Genomic DNA, 24,868 nt, shown 5'->3' on the forward strand with positions numbered 1-24,868 from the left:
GATCTCTCGGTAGACCTGGGAGTTGACAGCTCACTCTATGCTCACCCACCTCTAACTCTTCTCAGATACACTGGCTAGGTCTGTTTCAAGGAGACACCAGAACAACAGAATAATCCATATGTCTTTCTGAAAAGTTGTGGCCAGCTCAGCCATATCACCTGCTAGAGCTTGGACTGTGAGCAGCTTTGCTTCCCCACAAGCTCCTGCCATGATGTGCTACCTCATCCCAGCCCCAAAGCAACGGGCCCAACTAACCCTGGACTGGATTTCTAAACCTGTGCTAGCCTGTCCTCCTTGTAAGTTGGTTGTCAGGATCGGGTCGATACAGGATCTGCCTCAAAGTCTGTTTCCGGGGGAAATTGGGCTCAGGCAGCTATGACTGTAAGAACAACAGAAAGGAAGAAGTGAGAAGAGGAAGAAGGGAGGAAGAGGGAGAGGGGAACTAAAGAGGGAGGGAAAAAGCCAGGAAGAGAGGGAGGATGGGGATAAGTAAAGACAAGCAAATGTAAATAAGCCCCATGGCTGCTGAAAAGCCTCCCGGTTCTTGGGGCAGTACTGGGGATCCGATATAGGGTTTCTGAAGTAATGTGTGCACACACAGCACATGTGTGGCATCGTGGGATACATCAGAGGAGCATCCAAGAAGACTAAAAGTCAACTGACACATCAAAATGCTAACAGCGACAATATCCATATTATATATAGTGGGGAAATGATGTTATTCTTCTACTTAATATATTCTCTTAACTTTTCAATTGTAGCAGATACCAAGTTCATAATAAGCAAAAATTCATTTTAAAAAGGATTACAATGTCTGCAGCAGCCAGACCCAGACCTGGAGCTCCCTTCACGCATTTGAGCATCATGCATCATACATACAGATGATTCCATCACCTCACTAAAACACAGTAACCTACACAAAAATAGCTTTGCTATTCAACTTTGGCTGACCAGTTTTTTCATTTCTCTCATTATCCCTGGAATAGCCAGAATTATTAGCCTAAGCTTAGAACTGGAATCAGACATGGATATATTCCTCTTAACATGACCTACAGCGCCGCTTGAAAGCATGTTTTGAATGTCATTGATGGTATTAGTGAGAAAAAAAGCCATTTGCATTCCACATTTGCATCTGATCTAAATATATAAATCATATTCCCAGTCTACTTGGAATTGAGTGGCAGTGTAAAGCCCTCTTTTTTTTTTTTTTTTTTTTTTTTTTTAAGCTGCTTAAGCTCTTATTTACTTATTTTGGTTTCCATGCAACCCACAGAAAACAGAGTGAGTTCCAGGCTCCACCTTGCTCCGCTGCCCTGCAAACTCTGAGTCAGAGACCTCTTCTCTCTCAGTCCTACTCTCAGTCAGTGTCACAGGCAGCCACTTTCTGACTCCATTCGGCTGAGATGAGGACACTTTTATGGTGTCTCTCCCAGAGATGGAAGGTAGCCAAAGGACCCAAGGATGCTGGATTTCAGTTTCTCACCAGCTACTAGGAAGAAGCAGAAGCGAGATAACTGTCTGCTGGTTTGGGTCTGTCTGGGTTTCCATTACCTCATGGATGAAATGGAATAAAAGTATTTTTCTTGACCCATCCACTTCCTTGTATCTCCCTCGGGACTACACCCACACCTGTATTCCAGGACACCCGGGGCGCGTTTGTGTCTGCTGTTCTGATGGAGATGTGCACAGTGATGGGGGCACTCCTCTCAAAGAAGAAGTCGTACACCTCCAGCTCCACCTGGAAACAAATGAGTCAACAGTAGCCATACACAGACAAATTCAGGCTATAGTCCCATTAGTTCTGGATGGACGGACGGACGGGGACACACACACACACACACACACACACACACACACACACACACACATGGCAAAAATGGGTCCAGATTTGGTGTTGCTGTTCTCTCTTGCTTTAAATTTAATTCTATTTTTAAAATTAACTTTATAACAAATTGAGAAAAAAAATCATATCCTATAAATCACCCCTTTTAATACACATAAATTTACCAAGTTGCACAATCATCTCCTGAGTAACCTGCTTTTCCATTACACCAAAGGTCCTCATGTCCATTACAGTCCCCCCTCCACACCACTCAGCCTACCCAAGCACCACTCAGCCTACCCAAGGGCCAGTATCTGTTTTATGTCTCTACATAGTTGCCCTTTCTAGAAACTTCACTTAATCACACTGTTTCCATTGTGGAGCTACTATGAACAATTTCACTAAAACATTGAAAGAAAACAGAGTTACTTTAATATAGGAAGTAACTTATTTTGTTAGGTCACCCATTTCATTCCTACATACTATTTTTTGGGGTTCTGGTTTTTAATTCTTTAATTGACCATGATTGTACATATTTGGAGGTATACACAAAGACATGCATATCTACACACTGTGCCCTAATCAGATCAGGGTACCTGACATATCTATATTATCAACTCTTGCATGTATCATTTCCCAGTGTAGGGAACATACAAATCCTCTCTACTATTTTGAAACACACACTCTAGTGCTATTATTTATTATTTTATGTACTTAAGAATACAGTCTATATAGAATATGTATATTCAGGGGTAGAAGCCTGGGTATGCACAGAGACCAGAGGAGGAGAGTTTGTGTCCTACTTACTCTCTTTGTGGTCAAAGGGAACCTTGGAACAGGGTGTCTTACTGAGCCTGGAGCTAGGCTAACAGCCAGCAATCTCCCGTCTCCACCCTTTCCATGGCCCTCAGGACTCTAATGCCATTGTGGACTTCAGATTTCTCTGGACAACTGAGAGCTATGTCCACACGCAGTCTACCTGGATTTCACACCACCGACATGGGTTGGAACTAAAGCTGCTGCTCACCAAGACAAAAGACCTTCTTTCTTCAGCCTGTCAGACCACTGTCTCTTCAGGCAGCCCTGAACTGCACAGCACTGTGACTTGCAGAATCAGGTCTCCTCTGAGAAGCTGAGGATCCAGCAGACCCAAGGGCTAATGGAAGGCGTCTTTCCAATACTTATTTGAAATCCACCAGGCTGGACGCTTCCTCTCCCTTCCTTCTCACCTTGTAATGTCTCCTCTCCGGATAGCTGCTGTTTGGTGGCTGGTAGGCAACTTGCATGTGACTTAGATCCTTCCAGGTGAATGAAGAGATGGGTCTGGTGTGATCCAGCAGGTGGGTCACATAGCCCTGGAGCGGGGCTTTGGTGATGTTGAACACCAACAAGGGTTTGGGGGTCTCATCTTCCTCACAGTCCAGAACTGAGGTTGTCAGGGGGGTCAGGATGAATTGGTCCACCTCCAGGACAAACATGGCCATGAATGCAGCCCTCGGGGCCTGGTTAGGAATGCCGACTCTAATAGAGACGGGCAACCACACGCGCTCTGACTTTTGAAGGAGAGAAAAAAATAAAAAGGAGGGAAAGACATGAATGAAGTTGTAATGTGCATTGTTAATGTCACTCTATATAATGAAGCTGCAGCCCAGAGGATAGCTCAGCTGTGACCACCAGCTACATCTTGGCATCATCCGCTGACCATCAGAAACTACGTCCAGATGTTCATTGAATTATTGCAAGGAGGAAACCAGAAAACTGGCAATCTAGAGCTTCCTGATGACACCAGTGTGCAAAAAAGATTTGGAATGGGGCGCCTATTTGGTATCAGAAAGAACTATGTGTGTGATCTGTGTGTGTGTGTGTGTGTGTGTGTGTGTGTGTGTGTGTGTGTGCTCGTGCACATGCGCATGTGTGTGTATCACATTCATGCAGGAGCCCATGGAGGACAGAAGAGGGCATTGGATCCCCTGGAACTGGAGGTACAGGTGGTTGTGAGCCACAATGTGGGTGCAAGAACAGTGGGAGTTCTTCACTGCCGAGCTGTCTGGCCAGCCCTGTGCTTGGAGCTTTAGTACTTGTTATTTGTATGATGTTAGACTAGTTCCACAGTTCCCAAATCCCATGCTCCTCTCACCTATAAATGGAATATAAATGGAAACTCTAGACTCCCATGTATTAAATGAAACCATGAAAGTAAAGCACCAGGCTGTGCCTGGCACAGCCACCAGTGACCTCCACAGGCCACGTGGTTTCAAAGGTGGCAGAGGAAGGCAGGGGGTGGGGGAGAAGGGTTTTCGTCTTCATCCCTGTGCGCTTGTACAGCTCAAGGGGGTTGTCCAATTGCCTAACAGAACAAGGGAACTGCAAGGGACCACTGAAGCTGGAAATGTACCCTCCCCAAATGAGAGAGCCACACTCAGAAAAGGGCACCGTGACATGGAGGTCTCAATGAGGGGTATGGGAAGGAAGAAGCCTGGGAGCAGTAGACCTTTGCTGTCATGGGTCTGATGTGACCCACTGTTGCGAGAAGCAGGCTCGGTGATAGAAATCACAATTGTCCCATTACACTGGAGTTCTGAAGACTGGGCCTGGAGTAGGGCGAGAATGTTCAGGCAAGTTTTCTTCACTTGCTCTTAGCTGAAAGACTGACAGATGATATCCTGCATCAGTCTCAACTGAAGTCCACAAATTAAAAAAAAAAAAAATAGAGATAGAGAGAGATACATCGGATCTCAAAAGTAAGAAAGACTCTATATTCAAAATGTATGTGAGTCTGTTGGCTCCAGACTCTGGAACACTCTTTTTTTTTTTTTTTTTTTTTTTTTTTTTTGGTTTTTCGAGACAGGGTTTCTCTGTGTAGCTTTGCGCCTTTCCTGGGACTCGCTTTGTAGCCCAGGCTGGCCTCGAACTCACAGAGATCCACCTGACTCTGCCTCCCGAGTGCTGGGACTAAAGGCGTGCGCCACTACCGCCCGGCTCTGGAACACTCTTGACTACTCTAGGAAACAATAATATCAAGAAAGATAGAGAAGACTTATCTGGGGAGAGGGGTGCTGAGCTGACTTTCCAGCCAAGCTCCCCAACCCATGAAGGCCGAGGCTGGGGTAATGCCATGTCCTTTGCCTCAGGCATCAGGAGAGGATGTTCCTTGTAGAGCCTTACACTGTCCAGGCGCAGCAGGCAGAGGGCTCCTTCAAGGACCACCCCTGAGGAAGCTAACTTGCCAGAAATGGAATAATGGTGGCCCATCCTCATTTAATACTTGCGAGTCCAGATTTTCCATTTCTAAGTGGGGAGACCCAGAGACTTAAGAGTTAGAGATCTTGTTTAGATTCAACCTGTCCTTGTGTATGTCAGCAACTGACATGTGAATGTTCCCATGCCACATGGGGCAGAGGACTGGCTCTGGGGTCATTCTGGATCCTGACCTATGGAGACCATCCTTCAGAAGACAAAAGTCCAGCATCATGAACCTGGAGAGATAAGTCATACTCTACTGACTGCAGTAAGCATTGCAGGTGGTGGCTGAGGCTAGGGAGGAGTGAACCCTCCCTTCTGGGACAGAGGGAGAGGCTCTGAGATGGAGCTTTCCAGAGAAATCGGGAAATTACACGGAGACAACAAAGCAACCTGAAACATCTGACCAGCTCAGAGAGTGTGAAATCATTTTCAACTGGTTCCCAGGCAGGTGAGACCTCCCTCCCCTGTACCCTCCCTCTCAATCCCCAGCCTAAGCACCAGCAGAAGGTTCAGAAATTGGCCAGCAACATCTGGAAGAAGAGACACTCGAAAGAGAAGCAGAGGGGCCAGCCCCCTTTTCCCCACAGCAGAGCGACAAAAGGAGCGTTATCCTAAAGTACCTCAGGGACCGTATCTGCCCATGACATGTCACTGGAAAACAACAGTGAATAGAAATCTTGGTCTTAAAGAACTAGGACTCAACAGTGAGACCATTAAGTGTAGAGCTAAAATCTAAATACGCGCATTCTTCTTTTTTTCCCTCCGAGACAGGATTTCTCTGTGTAGCCCTGGCAGTCCTGGAACTCACTCTACAGTCCAGGCTAGTCTCAAACTCACAGAGATCCGCCTGTCTCTGCCTCCCGAGTGCTGAGACTAAAGACAGTGCCACCACATCCTGGGGCTCTAAATTCTTCCTTTGAAATGTGAAAAAAAGAAAAAGAAAGGACACAACTGTCAATAGTACGAACTTACTTAAAAGACAGATTGTGTAAGAAATAATGAGACACAATGGCCTTACATCCGAAATGAAATTTCCAGTGGTATTAATGGAGCCTGGGAACCGCCACAAGGAAAGATTAGAACAATCTTCAAGCATAGGTAGGAGTCAAAAGAGCCCTCTGCAATTCCTGATTTTAAATAAGATTAATATAAGTTAAAGAATATTTGTTTGCTTTCTTATTGTGCTGGGAATCAAACCCAGACCTTGTGCATGCTAGAAAAGCACCCTAACACTAAGTGACTATTCCCAGCCTTTAGAATACTTCTTAAATTTAAACAAAATATAAAGTGAAAGGAAGGACTTTCAAATGTGCAAAATTCGGTCAAATGAAATATACCACACTCTGTAAGACAAGTGTGCAGGGTGTGTGTGTGTGTGTGTGTGTGTGTGTGTGTGTGTGTGTGTGTGTTATACTGAGAATCAAATCCAAGACTTTGCACATGCTAGGAGATATTTTCTTTTTACTGACAAGAATACATAAATAAGTTGGCAGAAAAAGCCACATGTATCCCTTATTACTATAATATAGTTTATATTTCCTTAATCAAGAAGAAAAATTTAAAAAGTCAAGAAAATGCCCAGTCATGTGGACCTCCCATAAAAGACACTTGGGATTCATAGAAAGATTGAAAGTAAAAGTGTAACCCAGATTTATGAAGTAAAAAATGACCAGAGTGGCCGCATTCATTTCAAATAGATAGAATCAAGGCAAGAAGCATTAAAGAGGACAATGTGTCCCGCTGAAACAGATAGACCACCCGAGACAAAAACTGCCCACAAGCAACATTATATTTAGTATTGTTCTGACCACACGGGTGGAGAAGAGAGCAGAAGTAAAAGGAATAATTACAAGAAAAAAGGCCCAAATTATCATCATTAGTAAAGATATAATTACAGTCTTTTGAAGCCAGAGAATCGAAAATTTCTTAAAATAATTGAATTTAGGAAAGAAGCCAGATAAAGGAAAATTATACCAAAAAGTTGCATTCCTATTTACCATCAATAACCAATGAAAAGACACCATGAGAGGAAAAGATCCTGTTCCCGGTAATTTCACAAGAACTTCTCGGGACTGGACTTCAGAAATATGCTCGATCCACACAGAGGAAAGTCTCCTTTCCACAGACATGTACAAAGACGTTTGTCCAGCGGGAAGAGATGCTCTGTATGAGAAAACTCGGGTTGGCAAAGTTCTCACAGGCCAACTCCTCCTCAAAGAATTTCCAGTTTTAATCTAATGTTGATTTAAAACAAACAACTTAGAGGCTTTGAAAGTAACCTACTTAATAATTTATCTGGAACCAGAAATCAGGCAAGAATAGCTAAGGAAAGTCTAAAGATGAGCAAGTGCCAGGGCCTTCACGTCATGGATCAGATCACACAGCTGTGGCACTTAGGGGTGACATGGTACCATCAAAGAAAGAAGAGGGGGAATGGAATAAGAACTTAGCCTATGGGTCATTTCTACAACAGAAGGATTGTCTACTATCCCTGGGAAACAAGTACGTACTTCTAACAAACAGCTCTGCAGACTTGGCTACCTGGAGAAAAACAATTCCTTGCACTTCACTGTGCAATCAAACTTACCTTAGGTGTTATGAAGACAATTGTGAAGGGAACGGCCCTGAAAATCATAGAAGAAACTGGGCTGCAGGTGTCCCTCAGTGGGTAGGGCACTTGCCTAGCACTCATGAGAGCCTCCATGCAGTCCCCAGGACTGATAGTAATTAATTATTTAATTAACTAATTAATTAATGTAGAAGAGTAAAATTAAGTGTGAGTGGGCATTTAGTCTCTTGGCAAGAATGATCAGTATAGCCACAAAAGTAACCGAAGGACAAGATTCAAAGCTGTGCAGATAAATTGATGTCATGAATCAAAATGAGCTCCATGGTCTTCACAGTGTCTGGTTATCAATAACATCAGTTTTATTTCCTTCTTATTTTCCCATGTGTTTAATGTTTTTCTCAGTGTGCACACGGCCCTCACATTTATTTAGAAATGAACCTATTTCGTGACTTGTCAAAATGAAAAAAACTAAGAAGCTCATTTAGAAGGACAACCTCACCATGAAAATGACCCAAAAATACAAATAAAGCCTTTGACACAATGAGGGAACAATTATGAAAAAATCAATCAAAAAGAAAAATATCTAACATTTTTAATGGAGGGAAGAAGTCGTTGATAATGAAGGGAGTTTTGTAACAAAACAGACAATATGTGCTAGTGCAGTGGAATCCAGTTTTGATTCCACCAGCCATAAGACAACCATACATAAACAGCAAGGCCACCACTATGAACAGGAGGCTGCGCTACACTAGTACTTCAAACCTGGCTGGTCACAAGTTATTTCTGTTGGTGGCTGTTTAGCAATAGTATACACAAGCTCTGTAGCAAGCATTTTACAAGAATGGTCTCACTGAGCGTCTTCAGTTACTAAGAGTTAGGCTGTAGCATCCTCACTTAAGATGAAGAAAATGAAACATAAAGTCCCAAGCCAGATGGCTAGTTAAATATGTATATCTGAACCCAGGCGACTTGGGCACCAGCATTCATAACTACTAGCTACAGACAGGGAAACCTATTCTTTGAAAAGCTCCCTGGCTGATCTGGGTGATCAATTGGGCAAGATGCCCTCTAAGTTTTACTCTCAGATCTGAACTATAAAATTCTGCAGTCTTGTTTCATCATTTTCTAATCATTTATGGAATCACCAATTTCTTGGGTACTGATATTCACCACTAGACTGGGTTTATTTGGAGAAACGCTTGTGGAAGGCAGAGAGTAATGCTGGAGGTCTTTCCCAAAGTCGCCCTGGATCATCTCATAGTGGCATAAACCTGGGCCTCATCTGCAGGGGCACTGTTTCCCCCATTTCCAAAACAAACCGTAGAATATGTGAACGATGGAGTGGCATACTAAATATTTCATAAAGTTTCATCCATGTTGAATCATCATTTCAGTGTGAAAAAAAATTGAAAGGAGGAGGGCCAGGAAAATGAAGACTTAGAAAGCTGGAGGAGCCTTTGGAGACCTCTCCCCTCAGTGACCCAGGCCCCCGTCCTAAGGTGTGATCATGCACAAGTGATACACTCCACTGCAGATGTGAAATGGGACTAGGCCGTCTTGCCTCTCAGTGCCTTGTGGGCTTATAGAGAAGATGCCTTGATGTCAAGGAGGAAAACAGGAACACTGGAGAAAAGGCTTTACAAAGGGTCAACCCATAAACAACGTAGAAGAGGAGCTAGGGTAGGTGTGAGGCCAAGTCCGCTCTTACCATACACGGGGTTTCAAGTTCAATCTTCAGTGCGTGTGTGTGCTTGCATTCACACATGTACATCCTATACACACACACACACACACATATATGTATATACACATATATACATATATATGTGTATATACATATATATACACACATATATCAATATATATATATATACACACACATACACATATATATATATACAGATATGTATATATATACACACATATATCTATATATAGATATATATATAAGTACACACACACACACACACACACACACATTGGCTGTAGGTGGAAGATAGCTAACATGTGAACAGCCCAGTCCCTTCCTCATGGTGTAGAGCTACAGAAGAGACAAAGATGGAAACATCATGCTAATTTTACGTGCCTAAGCTGCTGGTTGAAGTGCCCAGGTACAACCCCCAAGCCTGAAGTCATGCCCTCAGTAACACAGGAACTCTTCTGCACAGACACCAGCATGGGCACCCCCATGGAACTAACTGCTTTCTTACAATGAACCAGCTAAGGACACCAACACATAACTCCAGACTCTACCTTGTACGTGGCTTTACTCCTTCGGTCCGTGAGATCCAGCTGGATGGCAATGTAATCAACGTTGGGCGAAGGGGGTTGTGTGTGTTGGTAGTGAAGCCCCATCAGCAGGAACTCCTCACAGCTCACTTTCAGACTTCCCACTTTCTCCAGGCCCAGGGCACAGCTTCCACCTGGACACTTCAGTCCTGCCCCCAGCTCTAGAATGCATAGCACTGAATTGAGACAGCCGCTTGAACACAATGACAGTACAAACCCAAAACCATTTTCCTGCCTTGGATATAACCTCACTCACTGGCCCAGGACACTTATACATGGACCTCCCACTTATTCACTGACTAAATTGTCATTGTTCTGAAAGGTCATAAATTCCTTTACTAGAAAAATAAAAATAGTTGACCAGTTGTCTCATCTGGCTTTGCCCACCAAAAGATTAGGCTCAGTAAAAAAAAATAATTAAAGAAGGGTTTTGTGGTATTTGAATATCTCTGACAAATATGCCAGTAGCTCACTGTGGAATTCACAGCCCAGTCACTGTCACATTACATTTTACATTACACACACTTCATGTGGGCGTCTCCCCACAGAAATCCCACCTCCCCAGCCCTGGTTGGTCTTTTTAACAAACCCTTCCTTAACCCTTCTCGACCCCTTGAACCAGCCTGTTTTTGAACCCATGGCTATCTCTAAAGGACTCTGTCTCTCCCAGCTGTATTTTCACTCTTGTTCAGGGACTGGTATTTCCATAACATAAGAAGCAGATACTCTACTTCTTAGTCCAGTGATTGTGATAACAAAACGACATGCCTGATGCTCAACTTCAGCTGTAAGCTTCTGCCCAAAATCCCAGGTAACACTGCTTATCTCTAGGTCTTCACATGGTTGCCAGAATACCACTATGCAGATAGAAAGCGTTCAAAATGTACTGACTGTCTGACTAACACAAGGAGCACTGTAAAATATAGTAACCGAATGAATTCCACAGGGGGAATTCAGTCAACATCCTGGATTTCAGTCCTGGATGCTACCTACAGTCTTCACTAGAACGCAACCTCGTAATGCTCGGTAAAGAACAACCTCCTCTCACCACTGCTGTGTTAATATGCTGTAATCATAGCTGGAAACTCACAAGCACTGTAATGGGCCAGACCTGTGCTAAGTACACTGTGTCCTTACTCCATCTTTATACAGCCTTGTGGAATGGCTCTTCTCTTTTCCCATCTAACGGAGGCTTAAACCCATTGATAAGTAAATTAATAACAAAAAAAACAAACAGCAAACCCAGGTATTTCTGATTCTGACTCCAAATTCACAGCCTTAACTCACCTACATTTTTCTTCTGTTTTTTGAATGTGTTTTTAGTTACACTTTAATTTTATTTATTTTGTGGAACTCAGTTTTCTCCCTCTGCCATGTAGGCCTGATGATCAAATTTAGGCCAGCAGCTTGAAGGTCCCACTGGTGTGCACGTGCGTGTGTGTGTGTGTGCGTGTGTGTGTGTGTGTGTTGTGTCCAAAAGAACAAGGTCAGAGGACAATTTGGAAGAGTAGGTTCTCTCCTTACCCCATGTGGTTTACAGGCATTGACCTCAGATCAGGCTTGGTGACAAGTACCTTTATCCACTGAGCCATCTCCCTAACCCTAACTTACATTTTCAACAAGCTAAAAACTATATTTGTTAAGCAGAACTCTTCATCATAGTGAAAGATGAGCATTTACAGACAGTTTGGTCAGTTTGGGTAACCTTAACTATTAAGAGGTACATACGGGTCTCAGGGAAAAAGCTGTGGGGCTGATCTCCACGAGGTCCCTCTGGCTTACGATTCAGCACAACCAGCTTGCCATGGGCTGGCAGCTGAGTGACCACTGGGTCCAGTCTGATGGTGCAGTCCAGGTTGGCTGTCCTATCATAATCAAACTGGAGCAGGTTCTTATCAATGGCTTGGGATAAGCCATAGAATTCAGTCACTTCCAGCATATTCCTGCTTAGACGGATGATGTTACAGTCTGGCTCCACAAGATGGACTCGAAAGAGAAAGGTTTCCATGAAGGTGTCAGTTTCAGTAAATCTGGAGAGAGAACAGGGTCAAGGGCACAGATTATTCTGAGACTTGTACAGTCATCTTAAACATTGCCCTTCATGAGCAGGGTATGGTGATGTATGCCTCTAATCCCAGCTGAGGCATTTCCTCCCAGAGTATCAGCTTGCACTCCAGGAGGCAAGACCAGGGGTGCCAATAGCATGCCCAAGATCCTTTCAGGCAATCCAGGCTTTTAAATAAAATTCGCTGATCAGTTTTATTACCAGTTTGAGGACAGCCTGGGATAAAGACTGCATTTGAGGCTAGCCTGGGCAATTTAGTGAGCCCCTAATTCAAAGAGAATCAAGGCCAAAGCAAAATAACAACAAAAATTGTCCTTCACAAAATGTGTACTTCGGTGGAGTTTGGTTCCATCTCTTCCTTGACTTTTGGCCCCCTGTTTCCATGGCTTTGTCTCTACCTTTGGGCCAATGCTTTTTCCTGCCACTTTCCTCCTGAACCATCTCTCTTCCAAATCCTGCTCTCAAACTCACCATCCATCCTAATATCTAATGACTGCCGAGACCCCAGAGTCCTAGTTCTAGCACGCGCATTATCTAAGAGCTTAAGGGCTGTAGAGTTTATGGATTTTGAGTTTCGATTTAGGAGTGAAGAAGTGTTGAGTATCAAGAACTTTTGTCCTTCAGAAACGCCACTGAACGGATGGTTCTTTACTTCTAATTTGGATGTTCAGCTCAGCACTTGCCAGGTAAACTAAATGAGTAATGGCTACTGCCACAGTGATTCTGTTCTGGGGCATCTGGAGAGGCAACTGGGGATGGATTGTCATGCTGTCAAAGTGAGAGAGGTGTTGCTGGAGGGCTTCTCTCCAGGCTCCACCAAGCCCCGCAGTCCCACAATCCACGTATAAAATAATCACTCAGATGCTTATATTATTTATAAACTGTATGGCCATGGCAGGCTTCTTGCTAACTGTTCTTTTATCTTAAATTAACCCATTTCTATAAATCTATACCTTGCCATGTGGCTGGTGGCTTACCGGCGTCTTTACATGCTGCTTCTCCTGGCGGTGGCTGCAGTGTCTCTCCCCCCTTCTTCCTGTTTCCCCAATTCTCTCTCTCCTTGTCCCGCCTATACTTCCTGCCTGGTCATTGGCCATCAGTGTTTTATTTATATAGAGTGATATCCACAGCAGAGAGGCAGAAAATGATGAGTGCTCCCTGACAATGCAACTCTGACCTGATGCATTTGTAATGTGGCCAGGTGTTTTAATACGGCCTTCACGCCAACTGCATAGGACCCTGCAATAGGCAATGTCCATCCCCTTTCACCAAAGAGGAAACAAAGGCAGAGAGAAGTCAAAAAGCTTGACAAAGAGGCTGACGAGGAGATTAAGGGGGAGTAAACTGCTCCCTGGCCCCTTGTCTCTACCCCTTCTGAAAGCTCTACTTCAAATGTCCTCAAGACCAAGTGCATGGCAGCTCCTCTAACCCTCATTGCATGAGCCCTTTCTCAATCTTCCTACATGCTACAAAGTCAAAGGGTCTGAAGCACCAGCTCCCTAGCCTTTCCTGGCAAGTTGTTTGAAGTTGATTTGGTGTTGAGTCTAAAGTCTAGAAAGACCAAACACCCCTTCGTACTGATGTTGTAGCTTCCTAGGGAATCCTTGGTGTCATTTTGTTTGTGACTTTCTTTTGGTGGTTGCAACTCTAGTAGCCCCCTGATTGCCCCTCCTCCAGCTTCTGGCAACCACCAATCTGCTTTTTATTTCTATGGACTCACCTCTTAAGATATTTCTTGTAAATGGAACCGTATAATACTTGTTCTTTTGTGGCTGGCTGCTTTCACTTAGCATAATGTTTTTAGGGTTAATTCATGTTGTACAAATCAGGACTTCATTAGTTTGTGTGGCTAATATTCTATTGTGTGGTTATACCCTTCGTCAGTTCAATTTGTTCTGCATTTTTAGCTATTATGAATAAGGCTTCACTGATAACACTTCACATAAGCTTTTGTAAGCATGGGTTTTCTCTTGTGTATATAGGTTGGAGGTGTTTTACAGGATTATATGGTCGATCTATGTTTAATTTCACAATTGATTTTAAACACACTTGTATTATTTAATGTTTAGAAATGGAAGATACTGAACCTTCTATAACTAAGCAGCTGGCCATCAAACAGAAGAGTCTCATTCAATTTTGTAACACACGTCTGTCATATTCTCATAAGGAACTTGTACTTATCATTTTCACCACAGTAATAGGTTGGACTACCAGAGTTAAGTCATGGGACGGAGTAACGGAAATCTCTGCAAAGACTGGAGGAAACAGAAAGAAGTCAGTAGTCTGTAGAAAGGCCCTGAGGAGAAAAGACAAATGAATTGAAGATTGCCTGCAATTGCTGCCTCACTTCTCAGATCTCCAGTGTCTGCCGATTACTGTCTTACTGGATTCTAATGACTCCTCTCGGTAACATACAGTCATAGAAAATGCCCAAGAAGGACACAGCATGGCTGTCTGGCAAAAAATAAAATAAAATAATAAGAACACTTTCTATGGCACTTACCTGTAAAGTCTAAGCCTCACGGAGTCTTCATCGAGAATTGGGCATCCGTTGTGAACATACTGTACTTCGTTCGGAAGGAAATGGCAATCGAAGACCTAGTTCACATGAAGAAGGAAATTGTCTGAGAAAACCAGGACAAAGCTTTATTTCTCCAGCCCTGTAGCCCTGCCGGAAGAGCTGGTTGTGGGGACACACACTTGCAATCACAGCACTTGGGAAGCTGGCACAGGAAGATCATCACAAGTTCAAAGTCAGCTTGGGCTACATAGTGAGTTCAAGGCCAGTATCAACGTCAAACAGACAAACAAAACAGAGCTCCTGAAAGGGAATAAGAGGTCATTTATTCCGGAGCCATTTTGAGTGACCGTGGCCTGAGAGTGCAGGCTTGGGTTATCCTAAATCCCACGTTCTAACATGGCAGCAGTTTCATAGCTTCACACAACAAAAAACTCATCAAATCAGGACAAGTTTAAAATGCAGTGGGGGTGCATCAGAGAGGTGAGTACAGCAAGATGGGGAAGTTTTTGTTTCGTTTTGCCCCAGATGTTACCTGATGACAGCTTAGAAGTTAATAGATTTCAAAAGGTTTTTATCTACTAGACACAGGATGTTAGTTCTTACATGGAACTGGGCAAGAAATGGCTATTTAGTCTCTGGGCCGGCAACATTCCAACCTCTCCACATCACTGAAGCCTTAATCAGTCAACCAGCCTTTGCAGACTCAGCTTCTTTGCAAGATTCCTGTTCACACCAGCCTGGGCCACCTAGTGAGACTGTCTCCAAAAAAAAAGAGGAGGAGGAGGAGAAGGAGAAAGAGGAGAAGAAGGAGGAGGGGGGAGGGGAGAAGAGGAGGGAGCACCTTTGTTTGATTAATGGTGGGGTGCAGGCATCTTTTGACCAGCAGCCCCTTCTTCCCTACCCTACGGCCACACATCCTCTTACTTAGAGTTGTGCCTTGTTTTGTTGGTGTCTAAATTATGATAATCCAAACAGGTCAAACAAACAAACTAATGGATGTCACATCTCCAAATAACTACATGTCTATAAACTATAATGTTTTGTAAATATCTGCTTTTCATTAAAGGAATTATTTCTCCCCTTCAGAAGCTCATGGCAACTGAATTCGAGAGGTCTTTCTTTCTATGTGTCTGGGTAACCCATTTACCACAAACATGCTGTTCTGTGCGGCTTTTCTTTCTTTCTTTCTTTTTCATATAAAGTCTTTATGTTCAAAGATGGAGACCCTGGCTGTGTGTACGGCTGTGTTGCTGAGAGCCAAACAAGACCTACAGTTCTCACACTCTTGCGAATGACAGCTTTGATAGTTATGGGGATAAAAACAACTGGCTGATAAGAATCCAAAATAATTTACGCTCCTTCAATGAAGTCATAATTAACCACACCACCTCACTCAGAATCAGTAGAGAGATGACTATTCTACATTAGGACCCTGGTTTTTGTTCTTTTTTGTTTTTTAAGACTTCTGCCCAAGTCACAATCCTGCCCTGTCCTGACAGAGATGGCAAAGTTCTGAGAAACATCTTTGTGCTTACCCATACATCACTGTGAGGCGTTCTGAGAACCTTTTACAGCTTCAAACGTTTCCAGACAACATAACCCACCCCGGGAAGACATTCTCACTAGTAAGAATGAGTTTCTAGTCCTCTTCTGAATTGACAACCAGGAAGATAAAGGGAAGCCCTTCCCATATCATTGACAAATAGCCACGGTAATAAAGAGACAATCTGCTTTGTTAAAAGAAACATCTGTTCCGTGTTTCCTAATATGTTTTCCTTTTATAAAAGGCGACAACCATGATTGACCATAAATTTACTAACTAAAACAAAGGAGAGCTAAATCCTTTTCTAATTACTGTCTAGCTTTGTTTTTTTCCACTTCAACTGCTTTTCAATTACAATTTATAATTAAATTGTCACACATTCCTGACTCATTACTCACTTTAATGACAGTGAAGTGGTTCAAACTAGAGATGTTTTCTTAATGCTGTGTTTCAGATTCAAAAACAGCAAGCTCAGCACTAGACCAAGGTGATTTTTCCACCCAGTGAACGTTTTCCTCTGGTCCAGGTGCGGAGTGCTGGGGTAGGCGGGGAAGTCTTGCCCTGGAATCTGAGAGCACACTGCCATTGATCTGTCTAAACTGGCTATCCAGGAGGAAATGGAGACAGACGGCGCTCACACAAACCCATGCAAGTGGCTTTGCAAATATGCAATGGGAATGAACCTGTTGGTTCTAAGACAAACTTCAGTAATGAAATGAAAACACTAATTGAACAGATGTTAAACAAAGCAGTTCTGTGCAAATCCCACAAAACTGTTCATTACGCAGCAGGGTGTTGTTAATACAATAGTCTTGCTAGGAATGGGTTCACATAAGCCTAGCTCGAAGCTTACTGTTAAGCTCTATTAAGGAATAATGTTTGTTTAGCTCTCTCTCTCTCTCTCTCTCTGTGTGTGTGTGTGTGTGTGTGTGTGTGTTACATGTATACTTACACACTTAGCCATGCTTAATTCAAAAATTCAAAAATAATAAATAAATCCCTGGGCATGGCTGAACCACTTTGGATTTAAAGCAAACATAAAATTTCCTCAAACCAGACTTTACCTGGGAATCTTACCTTTGCTGAAATTATCAGAACTTAAAATTAGAAAAAAAAAGATGGAGAGAAACAATGCTTCTACACACATATCTATGGCACATGGTAAACTGGTAATGAAGCTTGGGGTTTTAATGGGCTACCATGAAATAGATTTTAGAATGTGCAGATCACATGTCCACTTGAGATGCTGCAAAGCCTTCTGCTATGTCATATTTACTTCTAGAAACACACACACACACACACACACACACACACACACACACACACACACATACACACACACCTCCAGTACCAGACTGGACTCTTTTCCAAATGACCAGCAGACACTAGATGACAGGGCACTTGGAGGTGTTCCCGAATAGTCAAGAATTTCCTAATCTAGTTGGGTATTTTGTTGTGTCTGATGCACATTATCTTCCTGATAACTGGATCTTTGCCTTAAAATCAGAGAAAGTTTGCCAGAGATGACTGGAAGGTCTTACTTACTCTGTGAGACTCATATTTGCATGATGGAAATGTCATCATGATTTACCTATGTCATTGTGGGGTCTGAGTATGACTTAAAAATGTCTCAAAATTAACAGGATCAAACTAAGAAATCAGTCTAGGAAACTCGTTGTCCTCTCCAAAGATGCTTCACTTGCAATGAGTGAGAGAATTGAGAGCCAGAATAACCCTGTAAGGGTGGTCACAGCATACCCTCCAAGTGACCGCTCACTACTGTCTGTCTCTCTTTCTCTTTCTCTCTCAATCTCCTTCTTTCTCAATATCTTTCTCTCAACATCTCTCTTTCCCTGCTTCTTTCTCCCCTCTCTCTCCCTCTGCCCTAAAATAAGAGACCAAGAAACCGGTAATTTTCTTACATTCTCTTTTTTCCCACTGGATTAATAGCTACTCTCTAGGGTCAAGCACCTGTATGACCCGGAATTTCTCTGCAATGAGAAGAGACACCGGGAAGGTTTATTGGTCACAGTGCATTGCTAAGGAAAAGATGGACACACATCTGTATGAGTTTAACCCTTACTTCCTGCAATATGCTAGATTCAGATAAAACCACGTCAGGGGCAGGCTTATCATATGGATCCGGTTGAGAATATTCAAAACTAGGGCTGGTGAGATAATGCAGAGGGTAAAGGCATTTGCCACCAAGCCCGATGACCTGCTCAATCCCCATGGTTCAAGGAGAGAACTCCTGAACATTCTTCTTTAGCTTCCACAAGCATGCTGTGGCATGCCCGTGTCCACACACACATAAATAAATAATTACAATTTTCAAAGTTGTCAAAAATATGCTCCACCTCTTTGAGAAAAGCAATAGGATCCCATGCCTATGCCTTTCAATGCCTTGTTTCAAAGACTATACAATGCTCATAATGATGGCTTGAGAGACTCTTTACCTATGCCTTCCAACTTACACACACACACACACACACACACACACACACACACACACATGGCATGTGACCTACCTGTGGAGTGAGTTTCCCAACCCTCTGGGTTATCGGCTCATTCATCACCACCTCCACTCGACAGGCATCCTTCTCTTTGGGGATGGCAAACTTCAGATGATCTTCAGACAGGAAGGCAGAACTGCCCTTCATCACCCTCAGGCCCCGGTTGATGCTGATGAAGGTGGAATTGGCCAGGTCCAGAAGCAGTGGGAAGAGCAAGAACAGCAGGGCCTTGGGCCCAATACAACCCGGAGAGTTCATGATGCCCTGGCCGGGTCTGTCTGCAGGCACAATCTGCTCAACAAAGCAGGACTCCTGTACTTCCTCCCAGAGTGTCAGCTCGCAGTCCACGGGGTGAGACCAGGGGTGCCGATAGCATGCCCCAAGATCTTACCATGCCCCTTCCATTCAGACTCAGACAAGGAGGCCTTTGAGGCGATCTGGGCTTTTTAATAAAACTCGCTGATCACTCCTGACAACGCTGGCAAGATTAATGTGCCTCCCAAGTGCTTTCCTAATCCTGCAAACAGGAGAAGAGGTTTGGAGGAAACGGAGAGAGACCAAAGGTTTGTGTAGCTATTTAAAGAACCGTTCCCAACAAAGGGATCTTTCAGCTGGCCTATAATTTCAGCTAAATTAAAAGCAAATAAACTAACTTGACCTTCAGGCCCACCCGAAAGACAAGGAAGCCATTTCATTACTCCGCTTGTAGCTGTTGTTTCCGGATGCAGAGGACCTCATGGGATGTCAACTGTGTGGTCCAGCAGGATCCCCTGCCTGGTCGCTGGAGCGCAGCAGCAGGCCCTGGAACTCAGTGCAAGCGGAGTGCTCTTTCTTCCCGTCCCCTATTTGTTAAGTGAGGGCCACTCTGATTTGTGTCAGAAACCTGATAGCGCGATCTGTACATTGTTTGAGAACATGGGTAATTCAAAATCAATGGAACCCAGCTAAGAAGTATGCCCAACAATGGTCCAGTGAACTGAGATGGGCAATGAGGTCACCTAAGAGACTCTTCAGTGGAAACTGGTGAAGATGATTCTTTTTTTTTTCTAAACAAGCATTCAAGCTCTTGCTTATACACAGTGGGACTTTGAAGAGAGAGTGCCTTGGCTCAAAGTACACAGCGAATGGCATGTTTGGGCACGCACTGACATCATCATCTACAGGGCCAATTCTGTCATAACACACTTGATTTGCTCAGATGGACTTGTGTTCCTCTCCAAAATACCATGATTATATTTTCTGTTCTTTAAGAACTGAAAAGACTTTAAAATAAATGTATTCTAGCATGTCCCTAAATCCACTTAGAGGACTCGAGGCAGTTTGCTATGTCTGTGGAGAAGCTTAGTGGTAGAGTGCTTGCCTTAGAAACTTACACCTTCCTAATTTCAACCTTTCCCTACAGAGGAACTGTAGAATAAATAAGTGAAAACGAGGTGAGTGTCAGCGAGTGTTCACAAGAACCCTGCGGCACTCCTTTCCCCCACACGGCTCCCTGTCCTGCCTGCTCGGCACACCCTCTCATGCCCTCCAAGGCCACCAGCACCCAGCAGCTCTCGAAGCACAGCAGTTAGTAGCAGCGAAGACTTTGATGAGCACCACAAGAAAGTCCAAAGAAAGATGGCCAAGAAGTTAAGCTCACCTCTCGTGACAGCCAAAAGCTCATCGTAAAAATGCAGACCACTTTGACAAGTAGTCTCCTTATCATCTGTGAGAGAAGTCTGAAGAAACTACAGCCAATGGCAGGAGAAGTCAGCCCGTTGACGATTTTGCAGATGGTGCACAGTTCTGCATAAGGAACGGAAGGGGTGGTCATACGCAGCAGGGAAGTTAGGAAAAGCGTGGGGGTTGGTGGGAAGCGTGGGCAACAACGTCTCCTGTGTGCAGGGCTGTGGAAAAGAGGAATGAAAGCCCCATCATCATCTTGGGACAGGACTCACTAAGACAGTGAGCGCCAGCTGGGCCCAAGGAACATTTCTTCAAACCACAGCTTTTTTCTTTGCTTTTTTAAAATCACGGTGTTTCTCATTACCTTTACCACAAACAGTTTAAATGAAATGGTTTCAAAGCATTGGTTTCATTAGATCATGCCTTTGATTGATAAAGAAATGTGTTTGTGCTGCTTTTACAAATGCCTTGTAGGGTCCACCTCTAGTACATTAAAGGGAAATTTGTCCCATGTCATTGTTTGAAACCTTTCACAGATGGCATTGGCCTGTGTCACCTGAGGGGGTGTAAGCTTTACAGATCGGCCTGTTTTTTAATGATGTCAGTCCTAAAATAAAGCTGTTCACAGACTCCCACTGACCATGCTGTCCACACTCAAGCTATATTGGCTTATTTGTGTAAAAATGCAAATTTGGTTGTGGAATTTTTCACAACAAAGTCAAATCATCTTACCATTTCCATTTGTCGTCCAAGATCACACAGAGAAGCAAGCCCTTCAGGAGGAGGAGTGAGGACAGAGGAGAAAAGAACTTTCTGAGGTTTGGGCTAGCTGACTCAACAGGCGAAGGCCGCCGCAAGGGGCCCCTCCCCCGGCACCCCTGCTCAGCCCCTTCCATTGCTTCTCTCTACCCCACTCTGCTTTTTTAAACCACCCTCATTTAGTTGCATATATGTGAGCATATATGTGGGTGTGTAGTCAGAGGACGCCCTATGGGACTTGGTCTGTCCTTCCACCGTGGAGTTCCCTGGGTCAAACTCGGGTTCTGAGGCTGGCCTTTGCTCTCTGAGCCATCTCACCAGGCCCCAACGTTAGTTGGGCACTAGGGTCCGTTCTTTGGGCCTGTTTGTGTCTTTCCTCAATTGCCAGGTCTAGTTCTTGGAATTGAATACCATTTGCATCTAATGAGCCCCACCCCCAAGCCCTTACTTCAGAGTCATTTGTGTTTTTCCACTTGTCATGTCCTGTCCTGTCTGGGCCCCACCCCATCCACCCACTCCACCCACCCACCCCCTCCCCTAAGTGTGCATCAAGCATCTCCTTCCCTAAGTAGCCAAATGAAGTTCTGGTTGCCTTCTTTCTGGCTAAGTTAATGGCAACTCCAACTTTTTGGCTGCTTCCTTTTTTGTCTGCTAATATCCAGGCAAAAGACCATTGGTTCCTGTTTGTTTTTCAGGCTAGATGGGTCCCAGGGCAAATACGATGATTCTAGCCTTCTAGTATCTGAAAGGCCTTTCCCCTGAGTGCCAAAAACCAAAAAAAAGCCTGTGACATTTTCAGTGATAGGATTGGATGAAGTTGATGGGTGATTGATTACATGACCTGGTACTGCATTTTAGGACACAGAAGACTGTCTTAACCGCAGCATCAGGCTCTCCTGCCACAGGGGAATAAATTCTGCTGATGATCAGAATGAGCATCAAAGTGGATTCATCCTAAGTCAGTCTCCTCACTCTATTGGCGCCCATTGAGCTGAACCCATAGTACAGAAGTCAGCAAAGCCATGAGTGGATCCCGGACTAACAGAAACTGTGAAGTTAGACCCTGAAGTTGACTCAAGCGGCAAAGGTTGTTCATAGAAAATGAATGGTCTTTCTTTCAAATGAACCCACAATCCAAGCACTGCTTCCCACTTCTGTTGTATCAGCCTGACCCAGTGCCCAACTCTGCTAAGCACAGCAACAGCCTCGTGATTGAGCCTCTCTTTGAAGCATTTCTCAGGACCATGGCTGAGATTCCTTAAAAAAAAAAAAAAAAAAAAAGTTGTTTATGTCATGTCACTTCTCTGCTCAAAATGCCCCACAGTTTCTCATCTTGAGCAGAACACTTGAGGATGATGGCCTGCACGGGCAGAACACTGTCTATTCCTCAGCCATGCTAGCCTCTTTGCAATTCCTCGACAAATCAGATGAGCCTCTCTCCTTTGTCCCCCATGAAGGCTTCCCTGATTGCTGGTTACTCTGTGGTGACCTCCACACCAACCCACACCCACCCCACTCGCCCCGTCTCCCTCACCACTTCCAAGCTTTCTGTCAAACATTAAAACTGCAATGTGGCTACACTCAATTGTCCCATAAGAAGAGCATCCTACATGTTTCTCCGATTTGTCTTTAACCTTAGAACTCATGACCATCTAAGCAGGCCACTCACTTGTTTATGTTAGCCCTTGCCATTTCCAGAGTCAGGAATTTTTTAATTACTTATGGATTTTTTTCCCCAGTTCCTAGACAAGGTCTGATACAGCCATAACTGTTTCTTAAGTGAGTGAATAAGTTGGAGAAATAATTCCTTATATTTATTCATACAGACTAGAGTTTAACTGGTAATGTTGCTGTCAACTTTTGCTGATGGTGGTGGAACAAGTCAGGCCCCAGAAGCAGGTAGAGTTCTGTGATTTCAAGGACAGCCTGGTCTACAAAGTGAGACATCGTTTCAAAGAAGAGGAAAGAACTGCCATCATGAAAAACACTGCCAATCAATCAAAATGTCAAGAATGCTTGCTATTTGTTTTGTCAGCCTGCCACAGACTAGAATCAGGAGACTCTCAGTTGAGAAGATGCCTCCATCACATTGGCCTCTAAGCAAGTCTGCCTGGCATTTTTTTGATTAATGATTGATGTGGAGGGCCCAGCTCACTGTGGACAGTGCCATCCCTGGGCAGGTGGTCCTGCATTGTATAAGAAAACAGACTGAGCAAGCCAGAGGGAGCAAGACAGTATGCAGCATTACTCTATGGCCTGTGCAGCAGTTCCTGCCTACAGGTTCCTGCCTTGCGTTCCTGCCCTGACTGCCCTGGATGATGAACTGCAGACTATAAGATGAAATAAACCCTTTCCTCCTCAAGTTGCTTCTGGTTAGGATGTTTTATCAGGGATAGAAACCCTAACTAACTAAGATACCAAATAAACTCAGCTACTGAAAGTTATCAGTAAAGGATAAACATATCAACTTGGGGTCAACTACACACACTCAACACTGGGGTTTCTAACTCTGGAAAATGCCATTTTCCAAGGCTTTGGATAAGTAGCTATGCAGCCAACCAGCCTTTCCCAGTCAGCACCTTATGCAAACACACGAAGAACTGTAAATCTTTCTGTCCTGTGATCCCTAAGCAAATTGGGACTCTCTCCCACAGAGACCAAAGCAGCCTTCAACTAGAGTGACGAAACTCCAGACAAAGCAAATGCCCAGCATCAAGGAAATGGCTGAACAGAATCAACCTGCTTATACCATGGTCTGTGATGTGTCCATACACTGAAATTGAGGGTGCACTACTCAGTTTGAAATCATTTCCATAAAATGCCATGAATTAGATGAAATGGAGATGAGAATGTATGTTTTGTTCCATTTGGTAAAACAATAAAAGCTGTATCTCCATATATTCATACACGTATACAGAAAGAAAGCTTTCTTAGGGGCTTTCTATTGCTGCGATAAACACCATGACCAAAAACAGCTTGTGGGCGAAGGGTTTATTTGGCTTATATGTCTCAATCAGTCTCTATCATCATGTCGCTATAATCAGAGGAAGCCAAGGCAGGAACTGACACAGAGGAGTGCTGCTCACTGGCTTGCTCCCCCAGACTTGCCCAGTTTGCTTTCATACACCACCCAGGACCACTTGCCCAGGGGTGGTACTGCCCTCACTGGGCTCAGCCTCCCACATCAAGTGACAGTCAGGAAAATGAAGGCACAGACTTGCCTAGAGGTCAAGTCTTATGGAGGCAACTTCTCTTTTGAAGTTCCCCCAGCACTGGGGTGTTGCCAATTTGTGCTTGATGGCTTTACATTTTGGTTAGTAATGTGTTAATAAGAAAGGAACATGGACCAAAATAAGCCAAAGTTTTATTTCATGCCCACAACTTTAAAAAGCCAAATAAACTCCTCTCTGATATAGTTTAAGATGCCAGAGCAAATACCTCTTCCATTCTCTTATGATAACTTACTACCATGTGTCCACTCTCTCCCTGAGATGAGAATGTCTGTTTGTGGCCTGGGAAGTTAAATGTCTGCCAGCAACTCCAGCAGTGACTACAGGCCCGGAAGGAGGGTCAGCCCTGAAGCTGGGTTGGCAAAGCTCTTAGACCTCATCAGAGAAGTGTGTGTGTGTGTGTGTGTGTGTGTGTGTGTGTGTGTGTGTGTGTGTGTGTGTGTGTGTGTTGGACAGTGGTTAATGCAGAAACTCATAACTCATCAAAGTGCAGAGAACTAGTGACTGGAGGTCTCAGCCACAAATGAGACACCTAGAGCACATTCCTCCCCAGCGCTCAGGGACCTTCAGGGAAGCTGGGGTAGAAAGACTGTAAGAGGCAGAAGATGAGAAGGATTGGAGCAAAACACTGTCTCTGGACATGACAGGA

General features: G+C 44.0%; 1 protein-coding gene across 1 annotated transcript in view; it reads right to left on the reverse strand.

The window, feature by feature from the left end:
* Frem1 (FRAS1 related extracellular matrix 1) overlaps nucleotides 1–24,868 on the reverse strand; it is a 150,757-nt gene that overhangs the window by 103,124 nt on the left and 22,765 nt on the right. The window contains 7 exon segments of the mRNA XM_028873292.2: nucleotides 1,630–1,738; nucleotides 3,052–3,375; nucleotides 9,888–10,084; nucleotides 11,652–11,953; nucleotides 14,492–14,586; nucleotides 18,581–19,082; nucleotides 20,205–20,350. Of these exon segments, the coding sequence (XP_028729125.1) occupies nucleotides 1,630–1,738; nucleotides 3,052–3,375; nucleotides 9,888–10,084; nucleotides 11,652–11,953; nucleotides 14,492–14,586; nucleotides 18,581–18,823 (1,270 nt within the window). The 5' untranslated portion in view covers nucleotides 18,824–19,082; nucleotides 20,205–20,350.

The sequence above is a fragment of the Peromyscus leucopus genome, chromosome 2, assembly GCF_004664715.2.
Source record: "Peromyscus leucopus breed LL Stock chromosome 2, UCI_PerLeu_2.1, whole genome shotgun sequence".
NCBI lineage: Eukaryota > Metazoa > Chordata > Mammalia > Rodentia > Cricetidae > Peromyscus > Peromyscus leucopus.